Source organism: Podarcis tiliguerta (assembly GCF_965153285.1).
Source record: "Podarcis tiliguerta genome assembly, chromosome: 9".
Lineage (NCBI taxonomy): Eukaryota > Metazoa > Chordata > Lepidosauria > Squamata > Lacertidae > Podarcis > Podarcis tiliguerta.
Genome location: NC_139542.1, coordinates 70,836,221 through 70,857,567, shown reverse-complemented (window position 1 = coordinate 70,857,567; position 21,347 = coordinate 70,836,221). Strand labels below are relative to the sequence as shown.

Sequence of the window (21,347 nt, the reverse complement as noted above, 5' to 3'; positions counted from 1 at the left end):
GACTAAACGACTAAACAACAACACCTGAGGGCAAGGATGGTATTATTGCTGAGTGTTGTTGTTTTGTTTTGTTTTGTTTTGTTTATAATGATGTAATTTGTATACCACCCACAGGGCAGTTCACAACATAAATCTAACATGTAAACCACTCTGGGAGCTTTCCCACCCCCAAGCTGAAGACGAACACCCATCACCCTCCCAGCCTTCTAATGGATAGAATAAAAGCAACTCCTAGCCCCCCCGCCCCCCCCAAGGGCAGCGTGTCTCTCGTTGGCCATCTCTACCGCGCAGGGTTGATTGGATATTGAAATCCAAGGCAATGTTTGGCATCTAATCTCCCGCTTAACAAACTCTTCTTATTGCTGCCTCCTAAATGAGGACGACGAGGTGCAATCATGTTAAACAGTTTCCGCCTCGCTGAAGCAGATTGGTAGGGAGCTCGCCCACCCCCGGGCTAGCAATGGGCGCGCGGGGGGCGGGGGGGCGCTGCTTGCTGCTAATGACACAGAGCCTGGCTGCTCCCCCTATCTCTCCGCGGTGCTTAAAATGTAAATGAATTTCATTATTAGCAACTCCATCCACTAATTGCCATCCAAAGCCATTCATTACCCTGTCAGCTTATTGGTTGGAGGACAACAGAGTGGCTCATTTATCGCAGGCTAAGGAAAAGCTGAAAATAGCTCATGCATATATAGAGGGGGGAGGAAAGGGGGAGGCAGGTGGGGGGGTGCAGGGGAGGGCAGAAGGGGGAAAGGGGACTGCTTAATTGTTTTAAAAGAGGAGAGACTAAAGAAAAGGAGATGATGAAGGGTGATTAAAATGGAGGCGAGAGAGTGATTAAAAGCTATTATCTATCCCCGACTCCTCCGCCAGCCGTTTGCATCTGATGGAGTGGAGTCCGCGGAAGCTTATGGCAGAATAAATAAAGGAGTATTTAAGGCGCTGCAATACTCGTTTGTTGACTTTGCTGCAACAAACAGGGCCACCCCTAGAGAAAGCACAGCAGCCTATTCGAATATTCTGTCTCAAGATTTTTCACTTAACAAAAAAAATATTTCCCATCAGCTCTAGTTACATAATACATGTTTGGGTTTTTTATATGAATAATTCTGAAATCCTTACTTGGGCAATGAATTCATTAGGGCCAACCATATGGTCACAAAACAGCAAGCAAACTTATACCCCACCCATCTCGCTGGGTTTCCCCAGCCATTCTGGGTGGCTTCCAACAAAATATTAAATTGCAATAGTCCATCAAACATTAAAAGCTTCCCTAAACAGGGCTGCCTTTTTGCACTATTTTTGCACAATAACTTTTTGCACCAGGTCAGTGAGGACCACTTGCATTTTAAAATTCTCCCGTATATACAGAGCTCCCTGTGAACCTTTTGGACTGTATCTGTGGGTTTCTCCCTCTGTCTCAAATAACTGGGGTCAAATAAGTGTTTACATTTTTTAATTCATGGAAGATGGATCTCCCTCAGAAGATTCTGGACTTTCCTTCCTTGGAGGTTTCTAAGCAGAGTTTGGATGGCCATCTGTCATGGATGCTTGAGCTGAGTTTCCTACATTGCTGGGGTGGGATGGGGTGGTTGTACTACAAAGTGCAAAAAATGAAGATAACCAAATAAAAAATGAAGATAACCAAATAAAATTAAAAAACTTTGAGGAAATAAGAGACCACATTTCAGACTGGTTCCAATACCATCAGTTATTTGAAAATTTTAAATCTGACAAACAAAAGGGGTTCTCAACAGAAATTTCCCGATTCGAATCTGATCTTGTAAATTCTAAAAGAAAAACTCTTTCCAAAACTTACCAACTCCTCCTTGACTGGACAGTGAAGGAGGAGGAGGTAACAGTGGCAATGGTGAGGTGGTCCCAGGATTTTGGCCACTCAATAACCATGGCCCAAAGGGAAAATTTATGGAAGATCAATTGGAAATTGACAAATTGTTACACGATTAGAGAGAACTTTCAAAAAATGCAACATCGATGGTATCTAACACCATGGAAGCTTTCAAAAATGTATAAAAATGTATCAAGTAATTGTTGGAGATGCGGAGACTCAGGAACATTCTTCCATATGTGGTGGATATGTACGAAAATACAGGTATTCTGGGAGAGTATACATGCAGAACTGCAAAAAATGCTAAAGATCTCTTTCAATAAAAAACCAGAGGCCTACCTCCTGGGAATAACAGATTTGGATATTCCACAAAAGAGGAAGGGTATCTTTTTATATGCGACGGCGGCAGCAAGAGTTTTGATCGCAGCAAAATGGAAGAGTAATGAAATCCCCTCTATTCAAGATTGGACCCAAAAGCTGACAGAATATGCTGAATTAGATGGTTTATCAGAAAAAATAAAGAATAAATCAAAACAGGAATTTGTTTCTAAATGGGAGGTTTTTAAAGCATATCTGAAAAATAAATATAGTAGTTTAAATTCTGTTGCAGCATTCGAGGAACTTCAGTAATAGTTGTAAGGTAGATATAAGAAATTAGATTTAATGAGAATAAGTTTAATTATAAAAAAAATGTGTATTGGCAATAAGTAATATGAATTTGAAGTATGGAATAGACGGGAGGTTGGGTCTTTAGTGTTAAGACCAATAGATGTTTTATTGTTTGCTAAGAATATTATGTGTCTATGGTTATTTTTGTAATTTGTGTATAATTTGGTATTTGTGTTTTTTGTTTGTTTGTTTTTCTTGTTGTATAAATAAAAAACTTTAAATAAAGAGGGGAAAAAATACAAAGATGGCCCTTGGGGTCCCTTCCAGCTCCATGAACCTTTGTTTTTCTGCTTTAACTATATTTCATTATGTTCCTATCATTATATGTAATTGTATTTTGTATCAATTATAAAAATTATAAATAAAACATGTTCTATTTACAATCAAAAATTTAAATGGCTATCTTTCTACTGGTAGGATGGGGGGGGGGGGGACAAAGGCCTAGCCAGGATTTTTGTTAGGGCAGCAGGCTTTTGCTGGGGGCGGGGCAGAACCTCAGATATATATTTATTTTTACTTATTGGGGGCAGCTGCCCCCCTTGGCTATGCCCTTGGGGGGCCCACAGGAAAGAAACAAGGTTGAAAGGGGGCCACAGTTGGAAAAATGTTGGGAAACACTGTATTAGGCAAAGTGAAGAGACCACCTCAGGCGACAGGTGTGGGTGGGGGAAGAACAGTGCTTCAAAAATTAAGTATCTCTAACCGGTGTGGAATGTGAAACACAGAGCAGTCAAATGGAACATTCCTAGAGTGGACATAAAAAGGGGGTGTCTGGACCAGCCAGTCGGAACTTCCTGTTTCCTCTACATGTGACCAGAGGTGGGCATGACCTCACCTGGGCAGGTAACAAAATAGCACAGGGAAGGCAGCCATCTCTCTTTCTGACTCCATTCCTCGAAGAAGCAACATCTTCTTAGCCTGAGATGCTTGCAACCAAGAGAGGACAAAGGAACTATCTCCTTATGGGATAGATTCCAGGTGTATATATTTTGTAACCCAAGGCTGCCTTCTGAGATCCATCTGTGAACAGAATGTGTGTGAGTAAACTCTTTTATACAAGACTGTGTCATGTTTAATCTTTTTAAAGAGGGAATAAGGGGAATTACCAGGAAACTTATTTTAGAGGCTTAAACAAGCCTGGCAAAGACGTTATCCGCTGTACAAGTTTAAAAAGGGAAATGTTGCTCTGCTAAATTATAGAACTTGTTAACACAAGTTGGGAAGGATATAATTAAACAATATATCTCCTGCCTCCCTGAACATTCCCACAACCAACACTTTAAAAATAAATCTGTTGGTCCGATATGTGAATCTTTCTTTCAGCTTAAAATGGATGGGCTTCCTTGGTCGTAAATGTGTGCAGCCTGCACCGCCTACCCTGTTCATACAGTAGTCATGTGTCCTATTTTACAGAGGGCAGTCTGCTTGAAGGTCTGTTACAGGAGAGTCCTCTCTTGGGAAGATTTCTCTCTTTGAAGTCCATGTCCGGTTTCAATATCCAGGGGAAGGGCTACTGCTCAGGGGCAGAGCATCTGCTGTATCCCTGGCATCTCCAGGTAGAGCTGGGAATGTCTGTGGGAATGTTCAGGGATGCAGGAGAGGATATATTGTCTGATTATATCCCTTCCAACTTGTGTTAACAAGTTTTACAATTTAGCAGAGCAGCATCCCCCTTTGTAAACTTGCACAGCGGATGCGTTTGCTCAGGCTCACTAAAGCCTCTATAATAAGTTATTTGGTAATTTCCCCTTTAGTCCCTCATAAAAGAAATAGACACGACACAGTCTTCTATAAAAGTATAAAAGAGTTTACTCACTAACATTCTGTTCACAGATGGATCCCAGAAGGCAGACTTAAGTTACAAAAGTAATATACCTGGAATCTATCCCATAAAGAGATAGACCCTTTGTTGTCTCTTGGTTGGAAGCCAAGAGAGCATCTTAGGCTAAGCAGATGTTGCTTCTTCGACGAATGTAGTCAGAGAGAGAGAGATAGTGGCCAGTCCTGTGCTTTTGTTACCTGCACAGGTGAGGCCACGGCTGTCCCTGGTCACGTGTAGAGGAAGTCTGTCCCAGCCTAGGCCTTCCTTCCAGCCTTCCTTCCTTCCTTCCTTCCTTCCTTCCTTCCTTCCTTCCTCTTAACCCTAAATTTGTATGTACTGCTGAGACACACCTGTGAGACACTAATCAGTGTGTTTCACCACAGTGATGCTCATGCAGAGCCAAATATGATGTTTCACATCCTCAAGATACCACCTGCCCTCTGGGACTCTGTGGACCACTTGCATGCTCTCCAGAAACAATACTGAGAATGAGTGGCCTCCTCATCTATCCCTCCCTCCGCCTTCCCCTGCACTGCATCCTGAAGCTTATGTCTCTTTGGGACAATCTGTGTGCAAAGACTGGTGGGAAGGACTGGTTTGGTGGTCCTCACCCAGAGGTCTTCTCCAAACTTGGAAGCAGGAAGAGGTTTCCTCTCTGGATCTTCCCAGTCTTATTTCCCAGCCCTGGTAAAAAAAAACCACAAGCAACCCTACTCTTTTGTTTTCACTCTCTATTATTTTGCACCATATTAGTGCCCTCTGATTACTTGGTTGACCTAGCAAAGGGCTGTGTCTTTCAGAAGGGAGCAAGCTGAGGAAGGGAGTGGGTTGGGGTAGACACGTGTTTGTTTTCATTTAAGAAATGTTTAATTTGCACCGCGATGAGTCATTTGGCTCTGAGCCCAGACAGCTTGCAATGCTTGCAATGGGGCAGACTGTGGCACTGTTGGTTCAGCTTGGGAAATCTCACTCTGCAGGAGGCTGGGAGACAGTTTGGTGGCAAAGCTCTATTTCTGGATTTCCTGCATCAAGCAGTGCGTTGGGCAAGACGTGATTTTTGTCTCCTCTTAGTTAAAAAATAAATGCTCCAAAAAAAATTTGGCTCAGGGATGGAGAAACTCACCGACTCCATATTTAAATACTTATTTTATTGCAGTGTACACATTGTTTCTAAAGTACTAATATATATATTTTGTAATGCTCTTTGTTACATCTCCCAAACTGAGACCTAAGCTGAGACCTCAGTCACATAAAGCATAATATTCAGAGGGGAAAAATGAATTTTGATCTATTACAGCAGCTACTGGAGTTGGAAACAGGCCTTTTTGCATTGGAACTCACAGAAATAAACTTTTCTCACTCCCACGTAAGTGCACATCGGATTGGTGCTTATAATGGGTGTGTTGGACAGACAATATATCTGTCTGTTCAGTACAATGGGAAGTTATGATCTATGCCAGGGGATGGGTAGACCTGTCCATTTAAGTTTCTCTGCGTTTCTTAATTTCCAACCTGAATTTCCATTCTTCCTATTTCGACATTATATTGTGAACCGCCCTGTGATCATCAGGTGAAGGGTAGTATAGAAATTTAATAAATAAAATAAGTAAATCAGTTTGCCATTAGATATACATTTAATTCCTTGTGAAAACTCACCAACATTCTTGTGTGAATTTCTCCTGAAATGAACATTTCCATGCACTTTTCCCCAGCATAATTAATCTTTGCTTGCTTTTTTTTTTTTTAAGTAGTAGATGCAAGATGCCTCTGCACAGGCGTGAACACTAGGGCGGTTCATAAAAAACTTTTTTTTTAAATGCCTGCTCCAAAGGTCTTATCTTACTACACTAGGGATTATATAGCTGCAGTATATCTGAAATTTCATGCATACCAGTTAATGTCTTGACCCTGTTCTGCTGAATTGAAATTTCAGCCTTCACAACATAGGAAAACGGCCAAGTAAACAGCTATTTTTATGGAGGAGGGTCAAGATATTGACTGATATGCATAAAATTTCAGATATAGATATATAATCCCTAGTGTAGTGCGATAAGATATTTGGAGCAGGCATTTTCAGAAAAAAGATTTTTTTATGAAGTGCCCTAATGCACACATAGACAGATGTGTTCCTCCTCCCCACCCTTTGCACGGAGTTGTGTCTTTGCCGCTCACTCATGGCTACTCTGTGGGAAGCGCTGTTTTACTTGGAAGTGCTCGCATCGCTTGTACTTCATGGAGAGGCCATAGCGAGGGGTCATGTCCACCTTCACCCCGTCCGGGATACTGAAGTGCAGTTGCTGGAGCAAAGTGGCCAAGAAGAGGAAGACCTGCCACCGGGCAAGAGGCTCTCCAATGCACCTCCTTTTCCCCAGGCCAAAGGCCAGGACCTTCTCGCTCTCATCCCGGTTGATGCCCTTCCCGTTGGCAGCCAGGAATCGCTCTGGCTTAAAGAAGGAAGGGGATTCCCAAAGGGTTCTGGAAAAGAAGCATTTTTTGAATGAATGAATGAGCATGCAGAAGAAGAAGAGGAGTTTGGATTTGATATCCCGCCTTTCACTCCCTTTAAGGAGTCTCAAAGCGGCTAACATTCTCCTTTCCCTTCCTCCCCCACAACAAACACTCTGTGAGGTGAGTGGGGCTGAGAGACTTCAAAGAAGTGTGACTGGCCCAAGGTCACCCAGCAGCTGCATGTGGAGGAGCGGAGACGCGAACCCGGTTCCCCAGATTACGAGACTACCGCCCTTAACCACTACACCACACTGGCTCTCATGCAAACTCCTTGCCTCAAGCAGAGATGAGAGAAAAATATTGATTCAGTTTGCATAAGGACACTCTGAAACAATACACTAGCTGAAACATAGCCATCCTTTAAACTCACACTTTCCGGAATTTTGTAACACAGTTCTCTGGCCAAGTAGAAAAATGCTTAAACTGGGGTAAAACGTGCCTAGGAATGCATATATTGGTGAGAATGATATAAGCATGTGTTATATCGGGAGGGAGTGTTCAGCAAAAAATGTATAGATCAGGCAAGATTTCATACAGATATGTGTCTACAAGGAGAAATTTGTTGAATTATTTTCATGAGGACATTTTTTAAAAGAAGATTTTAAAAAGAATATAACTGAAAGAAACTAAAATTGACCAATTCATCAATCCCTAATCTCATGTGCATCTATTTAATATTTCTCTGAACTGGGGTGTGGCGTGGCAGGGCAGGGTGATATGGCCCCGGGCACACACTTTTGAGGGGGTGCCTCCCCAGGGATCCTCATCCTGCCCTGCCTACCACTGGGGGGGTCTCTGGGCCCCAGAGCCCAGCCTGGCCATGCCGCCAAGTCCCTAGGCCCCTCGCTCAGATGGCAAGCAGCTACAGGTGGAAGGAGGCAGGCAAGGGATGACTCCAGTGTAGCCTGGTGCTCCTCTCCGCAGGCACTGGGGGGATTCACCTGCCAAGGGCTGAGTCGACTGGCTGGGTTCTGCTGTAAGTAGGCAGGCTGGCAGCACGGCTCAGCCCCAGTTCTGTCTGGTGGTGAGGGCTGGGCTGGTACAGCAGATTTTGTTCAACTTCCGCGCCCGGGTGCCAGCAAACTCCAGTACACCACTGATCTGATGTGGCCAATGTGGTGCCCTCACCTTACCCTTGACCATTAGCTATGTTGGCTGGGACTAAATGGACATTGAATTCAGCAACACCTTGAGAACAACACAAGCCTTATTTTTTGTTTTAAAAAGCTACTTGTTGTTGTTTCTGTTGTTGTTAATAATAATAAATAACATTCCTTGGGCCAGGGACTAGCTTCACGACTGCCAGAGGGAGCAGCTAACCAGGACTCTCTCTTCTAGACTGGAAACAGGGAGAAGCAGCTGCCCTTGAACTCAACATTTTGAGGAAGGTTGTGATGTCTGTTCAAAAAGGCATAATGGTGAATCCAAAGCTGCAGCTGCCCTTGAACTCAACATTTTGAGGAAGGTTGTGATGTCTGTTCAAAAAGGCATAATGGTGAATCCAAAGCTGGTTCGCTGTTCAAGATACATTCTCTTACACACTGCCTCATCTCCACAGCAGTGTGAGATTTCGGGGGTCCAGGCTTACCCAGGCTCTGAGAACCCTTTGGAAATGAGGCACAGAGGAGACTGTGGCGTCTTTAGGGTATATGGTTTCATTTACACATATATACAACCTGCCCCTGGGTGGTGAGACTGCAGAGCAGTCACATCTCAAGAGGGCCTTGTTTCGCCCACGGCTGCAGCCTCAGATTCCAAGAGACCCCAAACATCATGTGTGACCCTCTCTGCAGGATAAAACAGACAGACCACCTTGTGCTTTGCCCCACCCCCTCCAGCTTGCAAAATGGACCCTTTTTTCTTTTTCGCTTAGCTCATCTCCCACTTCAATCCTGGATGCTTCCTCTCCCATCTCTGGTATGGTCTCAGCAGAGAGTGTTTTGCCTTGTTGATGGCTTTCCTTGAGGGTTAATAACTGGCCATCATCTTTTTCTGTCCTCCTAATGACCCTCCTTCAGGGAGCTGGTCTGGCTTGTAAACATAAACTAAGCCCAGGGATTTCCATCTTTGGCACAGTTTAGTCAAACTTTGATCAATTCTAACTTTTACTGAATCCAATAATTTTGGGTGACTTGCACTCACAAACTCTGGCACCCAGAACCTATACCAGTATGTCTGTAACATATTCACACTTAAAATCAGGGGTGGGAAACCTGCAGCCCTCCTGATGTGATTGGACTCCAACTCACATCATCTCTGCCCACTGGTTACACATGCTAGGACTTACGGGAGCTGGAGCCCAACAATATCTAGAGAGCACCCAATTCCCCATCCCTGCTTAAATGAGTGCTAAGGAACATGACTGATCGGTACAGTGAGCATGCAGAAGGTGTGGGGAACATGTCTTCCCAAGGGCTGAGATACACTTACTCATCGTGGTTGACTTGCCACTGGTTGACAAAGACACAGAGGTCCCTTGGGATGTAGTAGCCATTCAAAACGGTGTCTTTGGTTGTACTGAAATGGGAAATAAATGTATTTATTGGGGAAACCCCACAAAGCACCTGAAGGGATGGAAGAGTGGAAGGAATGTCAAATGAAATTTGGGAGGCTGTAGGAATGAAGTGAACGCCATGCAATGGGGAAAGGGATGGAGAGCAATAGGGCAGTTTCAGTTTTGGTCTTCTCCAACCCTGCCCATTTCCCCTCTGATCCCATCCGTTTGGTCCCCAGAAGGCACAAATCTGCCCCCACAGGCTGAAAAAAACCCTGCCCCCTGCTGCAGTGGCCAAGGTCAAGTCATATTAGCCACCTGTAAAGACAAAACAAGAAGGATGCCACTCCAATCATCCTAGGTTGCCATGCATTGTCCTTAAAGATTGACCAGTCTCAGACTAAGGTTACCAGATTTTTTTCAATGAATCTGGGGACACAATGAATGAATGAATGAATGAATGAATGAATGTTCAGGACATTGATGTTGCAGCGATAGCGATGGCAGAGGGGCCTTGACCTCAACCACCACATTTCCCCTTCCTCTGAGGCTTCTTTCTCCTTTCTCCATGAGCCTGGGCAGCCCCTGAGTTGTTGGTTCTTTGGTGCTGGTGGTGGGGAAGCGGTGTTTGGTGGGTCAGGCATGGAAGGCAGGCAGGGGGCAGGGATCTTTCAGGCAGCGCGATGCCTCCTTTCCCCAATCCCATTCCTACTTGCATGCAAGCAGGAGGGGGCGGGGATCCCTCAGCTGGGAAGGAAGGCTTCCCATTGCCTAACTGAGAGGTCCCTGCCCCCTCCTGCTTGCACGCAAGCTCTGATAGGCAGCATGAAGCCTCCCTTTACAGCTTGGTTGCTGGGGTCAAGGAAGGTGGAGGCATCCCGGAAGCTGCATCTTTGAGCCCCTGCACCACCATCATATGGGGACTTCCGAGCAGCTCCTGAAGCCAGCCAGAGCCAACTGCTCCGGGCTGCTGAGACTGCCGCTGCTGCGTTTCCTGGGGACATTAGATGAAATCCAGGGACATTCCAGGGATGGAATTTGTCCGGGGACTGGAATTCGCAAATCCGGGGACTGTCCCCGGGAAATGGGGACGCCTGGTAACCCTATCTCAGACATTTCTCTCCCTCATCATGAAGACCTGGAGTTTTATTCATTTTTGAAAGGTGGCAACCCTGAAAATGCTGATAATTCCATACCAGATGACCCACCCCATGTAGACGCAAGGAAGGCACAGGCTGAGGATGAGGCCCCTCATGGACATGAGCTGGGGAATCGGGATGGGTTTGTGTGGCGATCACACAGGGTCCCCGAACGTTTAACGGTCTATTGATCCCTGTGCCACCTCTGTGCTCGCTTCCCCGCTGCCACCAACCAGTTACTCTCGGGTAAAACACTGAGTCCAGTCAGTTGTTAAAAGTGAACCAAAAAAACACAAGTTCATTTTACAAACATTAACAAGTTTATGGTTCCTCAGATAATATTCCTGTCAGTACAGTGGTGCCCCGCAAGATGAATGCCTCGCAAGACGGAAAACCCGCTAGACGAAAGGGTTTTCCGTTTTGGAGGTGCTTTGCAGGACGAATTTGCTATGGGCTTGCTTCGCAAGACGAAAATGTCTTGCGATTCCTGGGGTTTTTTCCCCACTCCCTACCCCCTTTATCTAAGGCACTAAGCTGCTAATAGCCTTTTAGCAGCTAATCCGCTAATCCCTTAAGCCTTTAATAGCCGCTAATAGCCGCTAAACCGCTAATAGCGCTAATCCGCTAATCCGCTAATGGGCTTGCTTCGCAAGACGAAAAAACCGCTAGACGAAGAGACTCACGGAACAGATTATTTTCGTCTTGCGAGGCACCACTGTATCTTAACTTTAGTTTCTTTACCAGCCTATACCTTCTGACTGATTATCTCAACTGTTTGACTGACTCCTCTTAACAAATTCTCTCACTCTCTCCCACCAGACTAGCCCAACCCACAGACCTATCCTCTGTCTCTTCTAACTCTAGACTGTCTTCTCAACAACTCTCACTAAAAAACCTCTGAGCTTAAACCTTATACACAGTTAACTCCTCCCCCTGGGTTCCCATTGGTTAGTCATTTTACAATTAGTTAACCCTTTCCCTATGAACCCAGTAAGATGTCACACAAATGCCACAGTTTGCTTGTCTCTTTGGAAGGCTCAGGACTTACCAGTGAGGGATTGTGAAGGGCAGGAAGGATGAGTGCCTGAACACCTCCAGGATGAAGGCTTCGGTGTAAGGCACCAGGGGACGGTCAGACAGCCGGGGCTTGCGCTCTCGGCCAATGCTCTCATCTACAGGTTAAGCATAAGACCATCAGAAGACTCCACTGGATCAGGCCAGTGGCCCGTCTAGTCCAGCCTCCTGTTCTCACAGGGCCCAACCAGATGCCCATTCTGCGAAACCAGCAAGCAGGACCCCAGCACAGGAGCCTTCTCCCCTCCTCTGGTTTCCAACAACTGGTATTCAGAAGGCTCTGTCTGGCTCTGTCTGTGGAGGCAGCCATTGCAGCTAGCAGCCACCGAGAGTCCTTCCCTCCATGAATTTGTCTTTTAAAGCCATCCAGGTTAAAGAGGAGAGAAAGAAACTGGGATCCAGTCTGCCAAAGAGACGTGTGAATTATTATAAACAGAGTTTTACCTATTTCTTCCTGAATCTTCTTCTGGATTTCTGGATAGACAACAAGGTACATGAGGCACCAGGACAAGGCTGTGGTCACTGTGTCAAACCCTGGGGGGGAAACAGAGCAGTGTTTTTTAAAACAAAACGACAACCCAAAAGCCTTTAAAAAAAAAAAGTGAACCTCCTTTTTTAAAGGTGAATATGATTTTAGTCTGCATCAATTAAATAGTATCCGAGTCTCAATAGTTCCCATCTGAGAGAGTGTGTATATAATTAGACATGCTGTTGAGAATGGGGACACACATCTGTACGTCTCCCAGATGTTCATAATACCAGAGCTCAGGTTCATCCAAAGAACCAGACTGTGGGGAGATTCAAGGCAGACCAAAGAGAATTGGGGAGCTACCTTACAATTACAGTGGTACCTCAGGTTAAGAACTTAATTCTTAAGTTCCTTAATTCTTAAGGTCCGTTCTTAACCTGAAACTGTTCTTAACCTGAGGTACCACTTTAGCTAACAGGGCCTCCTGCTGCTGGCACGCGATTTCTGTTCTCATCCTGAAGCAAAGTTCTTAACCCGAGGTACTATTTCTGGGTTAGCGGAGTCTGTAACCTGAAGCGTCTGTAACCCGAGGTACCACTGTACTTGGTACTGGGAAACCAATTCATCACAGCTCAAGAATCCCTGACAGATGGTCATGCAACCTTCAAAGGAAACCTGTTCAATGGGTCTTATCATCAGAAAGATCTTCTGAATGTTTAGTTGGAACCTCCTTTCATGTCATTAGAATCCATTGGCTCTGAACCTCCCTCTGGAGCACAAGAAAGGAGCTTGCTCCATCTTCCATGGGGAAGCCCTTCAGATATTTTCTCGAAACCTCCTTACCTGCCCCAAATAGGTCATTGACGAGGCTCACTACTTTTTCAGATGAGAGTTGAAGCTTTGCGTTTTCTTGGCTTTGGTCGATGAGGGAGTCTGTGATGTCCCGGATGCTGTCCTGGGAAGGAATAGAGACTCACTTCACAATTATGGCAGTTAGAAGCTAGTTCTTGGCTTCCCAGCTTTTTTTTTTCTGGTGCTGCTCTTGTGATTTGACAGCAAGGACAGCCTGTATTTGTTAAAGCATGCATTTTCATTGGATTTTAATGGGCATGCACTCTTAAAATGAAATTTCATCGCAGTTTTTCTAGTGTTGACTCTGGTTTTGTTTTTTAACAACAACCAAACATGTGGTGGCCATCACGTACAAGATGAAATGCCACCAGAAGGTGGAAGAAAAGTAACATGGAGGGCATAACATTTCATGGCCTATCTGGGAAGTCCTTATTTCAGGCATAGGCAAACTCGGCCCTCCAGATGTTTTGGGACTACAACTCCCATCATCCCTAGCTAGCAGGACCAGTGGTCAGGGATGATGGGAGCTGTAGTCCCAAAACATCTGGAGGGCTGAGTTTGCCTATGCCTGCCTTAGTTCATTATACAGGGAAGGGCCATAGCTCAGTGGTAGAAGATCTCCGGTTCAATCCCCACTGGCATCTCTGGGAAGGGCTGGAAATATTTCCTGCCTGGAACCATGGAGAACCACTGCTGGCAGTCAGAATGGACAATGGTGAGCCTGAAGGACTTATAACCCAACCTGGCATGAAGCAGTTCCTTGCATCCCTTACTTTGCTGAAGCTCTCATAGTGCTCTTGGATGATCTTCTGCAGGAAGGTATTGAAGCGTTGGTTGATGGCCTTAAACTTCTGCATGTTGTTGCTTGGGAGGTACTGGAGGGCAGGGATGTAGTCAGCCGGGTTGCCGGAGGATGCAAACTCCACAAACTCCTCGCTCACATTCACTATGCTGAGCAGCTCCTCATCTTCATGGCTGTAGCGCTTGCCAAAGCAAATGGCACAGATGACGTTGGCCACAGAGACCACCAGGTAGCGGTAGGGGTCAAAGCTCTTCTTCTCCAGCATCACCTGCTGCAGTTTCATCACCAGGTAGGTGGCCTCTTTGGAGACGTGCTCTTCCAATAGGCAGGTGGAGGAGGAGTCAGGGCTGGGTGAAACAGCGAAGCTTTTGAGGGCACCCTGGGCCAGTTTCCGGCGCATCTGCCACACCTCCCCAGAGTCTGTGCCAAAAGCCAGGCTGTTGCCTCCTGACACGAAGCGGGAGCTGAACAGGTCAGGACGGCCCATGAAGTCTCCTCCTTGCCTCACCAAGGCCTGCTTGATGGTCTCGAGGCCACTTAGCACTACCACCGGCCTCATGCCAATATGGATCTTCATCACATCTCCGTACTTCTGGCTCATTTGCGTCAGACTCAAGTGGGGGTTCTGCCCCAGATCCAACATGTTGCCAATGAATGGGTAGCCCCATGGCCCTGGGAGACTCTTTAGGCCCTGTGGCACCTGCGTCCGGAGGGATTTGATAGCGATGAAGATCAGGCAGAAAACAGCAATGGCGATGAGGGCTTCTGCAGCCGAGATGGTGCCCAGGATTCCCATCAGCGACATGGCAAAAGGGGGCAGGGTGGACGGGTAAGAAACCCTCCTGAAATAAGGCAAAGGACAGCCCAGGAGGCAGGGTTAGCGGGCGAAAGTCTGTGTTTGGCTTTGCTGAACTCAGAGAGTTGCATAGCTTTTGCTTATGCTTCTTGCTTGGACATGAAAGAGGGAAGACATGTTTTTTCCTTTGTCCTGATGTATGCTGACTAAACTGCTTGTAAATACGCTATACATATGCCTCTATCTGCCCTTCCGTTGCGAAGTTTGTTTGCTGGCTTGCGTGCTCAGCTTCTGGAAGGCTTTTGAAGCTCTGAGTCACAGTTTTCATGCAGAACCAAGGACTGGAGTTCGGCCGGCAACTGGCCGGTGGGCTGGAGCCAGCTGGGTGCCTGGCCATTGACCAGTCTGGCTGAGGCTGATAGGACATGGAGTCCAAACACTCTTGGAGGGCCACAGTTTCCCCAGCTCTAGTCTATAGGGACATCGCTCTATGAGTAATACCAGTTTTCATGGCTGTTAAATCAAACTACCACTCCCTTGGAAGGTGATGAACTCTCCCTCCTTGGAGGTTTTTAAGCAGAGATCGGGTGGCCATCTGTCAGTGATGCTTTAGTTGAGATTCCTGCATAGCAGGGGCTGGACTAGATGACCATCGGGGTCCCTTCCAGCTCTACAGTTCTATTATTCTAAAACAGCTAGATACCATGTATATGGAGACAATGCATGACCTCAGTGGCGTAGCGTGGGTTGTCAGCACCCGGGGCAAGGCAAGTAATTTGCGCCCCCCCCCCCGCTGCACTGTCCCTCCCCCAGATAGTCCCTCACTCTCTGCTCCGCACCGCACGCCTGGCACCCTCCCCTCCACAGTGGGCGGTGACCCGGCAGCTCGGATCAGATTCGCACAGCCAGCACTGCAGTGAGAGAGAGTGAGTGAGCCAGGTAGGGGCAGAGAGCTGCGAGTGCGAGCGCCCCCCCCAGATGTTGCGCCCGGTGCGGCCGGCCCCCCCTGCACCCCCCACGCTATGCCACTGCATGACCTTCCTTAGTTGGGGCTGATTCATATGACCATTAAAAATGCATTTGCTATTATTTTTAATTTAACTGCTGCTCCTTTCACAACGCCCTCCGTCTGCTTCCTACTTGTCTTGCCATTTTCGGTGTCTTTCTGCCTCTCTCTGTTCTCAGAGCTGATTGCCAATGACCTTTCATTACTGGTTGTCAATGAACTTGCAATAGTCAATAAAAACACATTCTCCATCTGCTATATATTTTGGAAATTTTGAGGAAGTTGTTTGTTTGTTCTGCATCTGGACACTTCTTAAAGTATCGTAATTGAATTTTGCATATTGGCTATTGAGATCAAGGAGCAGGTTTTTGCCTCTGTCTGGAGACAAGGAGATGCCAGTTTGAATCAAGATCGTGGGCTGAACCTTTCACAACAGAGGTGGGTTTTTTTATTTTGGGGTTTTTTTTTATTTTGGTGTCTCAGAATTGCTGAGCAATGCCAGGTATGAGGCTGCTAGCCTATAATAAATGTTCTACATCATAGGAATAGAAAGCTATTCTTTGACATTTTCGTGGAGAAGCAGCAGAGACTGTACCACAGTCGCTAACATTAACCAGTTGTAGAAACTTTTCAAATGCCTGTCATAATCTTCCAATCGTCCAAACTGCTTCCTTCTTTCCCTTTGTGGAGAGAGGGAAACCTTCCCAGATCGCCCCCACCAGCAAAAGTGTGCTATAACTTATGGACAATCTTCTTAAACTTATTTTTTGGGGGGTAGGCAGGGGAGTTCTTCTTCAGATTTATTTATTTTCTTACATGTATATCTCTACCTTCAGGTCGCCCTGAAGTTTTTAATGTTTGATGTTTTACTATGTTTTTATATACACAGTAAGCTGCACAGAGCAGCTGGGGAAACCCAGCCAGATGGGCGGGATATAAATAATAATAATAATAATAATAATAATGATAACAATAATTCCGCCATACGACACGACTCTGCGGTAAACTTCCAGGCCCTGGCCAGATCCAGTCTCAGCCCACCAATGGCCCCAGGCTCCTTCAGATAACAGGTAACATTTGGGACAGATAACAGAGGCCACCCAGGCCCCGTCTCTGCTTCTGCAGGTTTCCCCATATCCCATCCCTGCTACTTATGGTCAAAATCCCCTTCCCTGCCTGGGAAGGGTACACTTTCCCAGCTGGGACCATCTCTATCCTATATCCCCTATACAACAACTAGCACACAGCAGACTTATAGTAAACAGGTAAAATGATACATTGCTATGCTACCTTATAATAGGATGATGCAGAAAAAGGCCAGCAGTGGAAATCTAGGCATGTTGACTTGGAGGTAAATCCCAGCATGTTTTCTGGGGCTTGCCAGCAGGCAACCATGCAAACATTTACAGCTTAGCACAATACAGACCTGTGTAGCTCAGATGGGCGAAGGAACTGGAGTCTTGACCAGTACTGTAGCTAATCCACTCGGGATTTTCTGTCTAGATCTCTCTCTTCCCCCAGTGGACATGCTGTGCTGAGCAGTTCCAGAGGTCATTTTATGCACTGCCCTCAGATTGGCCAATCCACGCCCTCTTCCGCTGGCCAAATCCGCATCTTCCCAGCCAAGGCTGGACTAACAAACAGCTAGTATTGGAGGAAGCCCAATAAAAACACCCCACTCCATTCCACTCCAGATTGTGGTGGAAGCAAAGAACATGTCCCATATCAGCCAGCCACAGCCTTGTTGATTGCCACAAGCACATTCCAAGTGTTTTTGAGCTGTTGCGGTTTTTGCGTTGTCTTGAGTTGTAATGCTGCATTGAATAAAATTGGATTTCATTTTTTTTATCAAAGCAAGCTCTTGGTCATTGCAAGAGAAATTCACCAAACTAAGAAGACTTCTGCTTGTTGAAACGTATAGCTTGCACCAACTCAGCTCAGCAAATTGGAACAAAACAATGAGTGGTATTAAACCAGGTTTTACTCAGAGTAAACCCATTGAAATTTATGGGCCGAAATTAGTCATGTTTATTGATTTCTGTGGGTCTACACTTAGCTGAATAGCACCCAAATGTAACCGATTGACGTTTCTCCAGTCTTCCTGCCTGAACCCAACTACAAAGGGCAGAGGTTTCCCAGGAGTAAAGCTGTCCAGTTCGAAGACGAAGAATCATATGAAGGAAGGTTAGGGGCCTTGAAGTTGCCCACCATCCCCAGTTAGCACTTCGACAGCAGACTGAGCAGACAAAGCCTACCCCACCAGGAGAAAGAAGAGGTCTTGTGTTTCTGTTGGAATGGTGGTGATTATTTCTATGCATTTAATTTAGCATATGCACATGTTATGCAAGGCGAGAAGAGACAGGAGAGCAATCCAAATGCCGGAAGATCTGTTGCCTGGAAGATGGAGCAAGCTTGTTTTCTACTGCTCCGGCAGGGTGGACCCGAACCAGCTGATTCAAATGGCAAGAAAGGTGATTCCAGCTAAAGGTTAGGAAGAACATTTGAGGGTAAGAGTGATGGCTCTGACCTATAAAACCTTAAATGGCTCAGGAGCACAATACCTCAGGGACTGCCTCTCTCTTTATGAACCTACCTGGACCCTGAAATCATCTTCTGAGTCCCTTCTTCATGTGCCACCTGCATGAGAGGTCCAGAGGTGGGCAACACAATAAAAGGCCTTTTCTGCAGTGGCCCCCTGTTTGTGGAATGCTCTCCCCAGGGAGGCTGATCTAGAATCTTTGTTACACCAGGTGAAAATGTTCCTCTTTAACCAGGCCTTTGGCTGCTCGACATCTGATGCCCTCGACATCTGATGTCTTATGGAAGGGGGGATAATTGGGTTGGTTTTGTTTTTACAGTGGTACCTCGGGTTAAGAAGTTAATTCGTTCCAGAGGTCCATTCTTAACCTGAAACGGTTCTTAACCTGAGGTGCACTTCCGCTAAAGGGCCTCCTGCTGCCGCTGCGCCGCTGGCGCACGATTTCTGTTCTTATCCTGGGGCAAAGTTCTTAACCTGGAGCAACCACATCCTGGCTAGCGGAGTTTGTAACCCAAAGCGTCTGTAACCTGAAGTGTCTGTATCCAGAGGTACCACTATATTATGTACGTATTTTCTGTTTTTTAAGTTGTGATTTTATGTTGTGAACTGCCCTGAGATCTACATGTATATGGCAGAATAATAATAATAATAATAATAATAATAATAATAATAATAGCTGTTTGACAGTGGAATGAACTCCCTTGGATGGTGATGGAAGTTTTTTAAACTTCATAGGAAGTTTTTAAACAGAAGTTGGACATGCATCAGAGATTCTTGAGCTGTGTTATTCCTGCCTTGCAGGGGGTTAGACTAGATGATCCTCTGGGATCCCTTCCAAATGTACATTTCTATGATATTTCTATGACATCTCTGTCCTTAGTTTCCTCTTGAGGGTGGAAGACAATGTGTTGGTGGCCGACTGATCTTTGAAAGGTGCTGAGGATTGGATTTTGATGAATCTGCATTGGAAAGGGGTCCACAGCTGGTCCCTAAGGTGTGTTGGGCAAGAGGGTGGTGCTGAGCACCTTGGACAGGAAGTCTTCTTCCTACAAAAGAACAAGAATATTGATATTGCCTGTGTGCCCATAGGATTTCTTAGTCACCTTTAACAAGTAGGTCCCAGGACAGGTTGCCATAAATTAATTACACGATTTAGAATTAAATAAAACTAACAGTATCTACAACACCAACAGAGAGTAAAGGTGGGTTGAAACACATGTTCTGAGTGGCTTGTCCCCATTCATGGGGCAGAAGATGCTCATTTTGAATAATAGAATTGTAGACATGGAAGGGATGCTAACAGTCATCTAGTCATAGCTGTCAACTTTTCCCTTTTCTTGTGAGGAGTCCTATTCAGAATAAGGGAATTTCCCTTAAAGAAAGGGAAACGTTGACAGCTATGCATCTAGTCCAACCCCCTGCAATGCAGGAATTTGGGTACCCTAGAAAGATAGAAACTGTTCTTATAGTGAGCCAGACCATTGGTCCATCTAGTTTGCATTGCCAACTCTGGCTGGCAGCAGACAAGACAGGAGTCTTTCCCAGACCTAACTGGAGGTGCCAGGGCTGAAACTGGAATGCTCTGTATGCAAAGCAGATGCTCTGTTGCTGAGATGCAGGCCCAACCATGTCTCTGGACCTAGCTGACCACGTTGCTCTGTGTGACGCCAAACATGTGATGCGTTGCGTCACCTGGCAGGGCACCCACAGTGGAAATTTTGTGGGTGAGGCACCCAGCCCACCTCTCCAAGATGCTGGCTATGTTAAGGTTACCAGATTTGTTTTCAATGAATCCAGGGGCACTTTTCAACTTCAATGGATTTTGTATGGGGACTGGTTTGTAAATCCGGGGACTGTCCCCGGGAAAGGGGGACGTCTGGTAACCTTATGTGGTTGGGTAACCACGAAGGCCTGACCTGAGGCAAGGAGGAAGAAAGGGAAAGGAAGGCCAGTGTTGGTTCAAGCAGGTGATCAAACTCCAAAGTCCCTGGTCAGGAGCAGCACTGCAGCTTGCGACAGGTCAGGTCAAACTGTGGTTAAAGATTGTCCAGCTTTGCGTGAGAAGCCTTTTGGCTGAGCTTCCCATTGTGCCCTGGAGTCCAGCAGGCAAGAGCAATGTGGTGAAAGAAGAGGTCAAGGCAGAGGAGGCTGGGCTGGAAAGAGGGAGCAACCTTTGGGGTGAATCATAGAATCACGGGACTGTAGAATTGGAAGGGATTCCAAGGGAACATTGTTGTAAATAAAAATATGCCCTTTTCCCTTATGGGGTATCCAAGAGCCCATATAGAGTCCTTACATAGGTTCCCTATTGGTAGGAGAAAATAACAGAGGCCAACCAGAGAATATTGAGAAGCAAAGCAGCTAGTAAGCTTGATCTTTATTGATCTGTTGCAACAGGGTGCTCCCCTCACACGCAGGAGAGGAAGAGGACCCCCAAAATTGCTGTGCAAGGGCTTATAAAGACTTTGAATTTTCCATCCTGTAGATCAAGACCACCCCCAGAAACATTATGCATACATCACAGAAGGGGTGTAACCTAAGACCACCCCTCAGATACATCCCACCTACATCACAGAAATTTAAATGTTGTTTTTCTCCTCTCACAGTTTATCTCCTGTCTGGCAAGTTACTTGATTGGATTGCCTGGGGTGCCTGGCCATTCTTTTGAAGTGGTAAAATACTTATTTCCTGGGCCAGGTCACAGGCTCACACCTTATTCAAACAGACATATCCGTGAGACAAGATTTGTGAGGAAAGAGACAATGGGGAGGCTTTTCCAGTTTAACCTTGCAGAGAAAGGATTTAGTCAGTTTAGGAATCAAAATGGTTGCAGGTTGGTCTTCCTGTGTTGATCTGTGTATGTGCAGTTATGAACATTACCATATATCTAATATCATAAAATTCCTATCACAACATCAAGCCCAACCTTCTGCAATGCAGGAATCACAAGTGAAAGAACCCCTGACAGACAGTGGCGTCACATGGGGAGGGCCAGAGGGGCAGTGGCCCAGGGAGCATTTGTGGGGGAGCACATTTTACTTCTTGATGCCCTGCCAGCCCCACCCTTTGCACCCCTGCCCACCCATGGCCCTTGGTGGGCACAGCAGCCACACACCTGAGGAGTGCACTCATGCTGTTTTGGCAGCCTGTGTGAGAAGGATGAAACAGACATGGGCCCTTCCTTTTCAGGGCGCATGCCTGTTGCATTTTTTTTTATTAATATTTTATTGAGTTTTACAACAGACATATAACAACAATAAACAGACAGCATCACAACAAAGGAACAGAAGAAGGAACACTATAACACATAAACACAAAACAACAAAAT

General features: G+C 45.9%; 1 protein-coding gene across 1 annotated transcript; it reads right to left on the bottom strand.

Annotated features, from left to right (window-relative positions):
• Positions 1 to 5,955: 5,955 nt before the first annotated feature.
• On the bottom strand, positions 5,956 to 17,077 carry LOC310657879 (cytochrome P450 1A5-like). Its single transcript, XM_083399073.1, has 7 exons — positions 16,907 to 17,077; positions 13,650 to 14,520; positions 12,868 to 12,979; positions 12,000 to 12,089; positions 11,530 to 11,653; positions 9,279 to 9,365; positions 5,956 to 6,815 (listed from the first exon to the last, which is right to left on the bottom strand). The coding sequence occupies exons 2-7, from the start codon at positions 14,481 to 14,483 to the stop codon at positions 6,509 to 6,511; spliced, it is 1,554 nt and encodes a 517-aa protein (XP_083255199.1). The 5' UTR covers positions 14,484 to 14,520; positions 16,907 to 17,077; the 3' UTR covers positions 5,956 to 6,508.
• Between the last annotated feature and the right edge of the window lie 4,270 nt (positions 17,078 to 21,347).

Excerpts from the sequence above, each read along its gene's own strand:
- LOC310657879 (XM_083399073.1), bottom strand. The coding sequence starts at position 14,483 with ATGTCGCTGATGGGAATCCTGGGCACCATCTCGGCTGCAGAAGCCCTC. Across the intron at positions 12,090-12,867 it reads CAATGACCTATTTGGGGCAG|GGTTTGACACAGTGACCACA; the intron begins GTAAGGAGGTTT and ends TTTCCCCCCCAG. Across the intron at positions 9,366-11,529 it reads CCCTTCACAATCCCTCACTG|TACAACCAAAGACACCGTTT; the intron begins GTAAGTCCTGAG and ends TTCCCATTTCAG.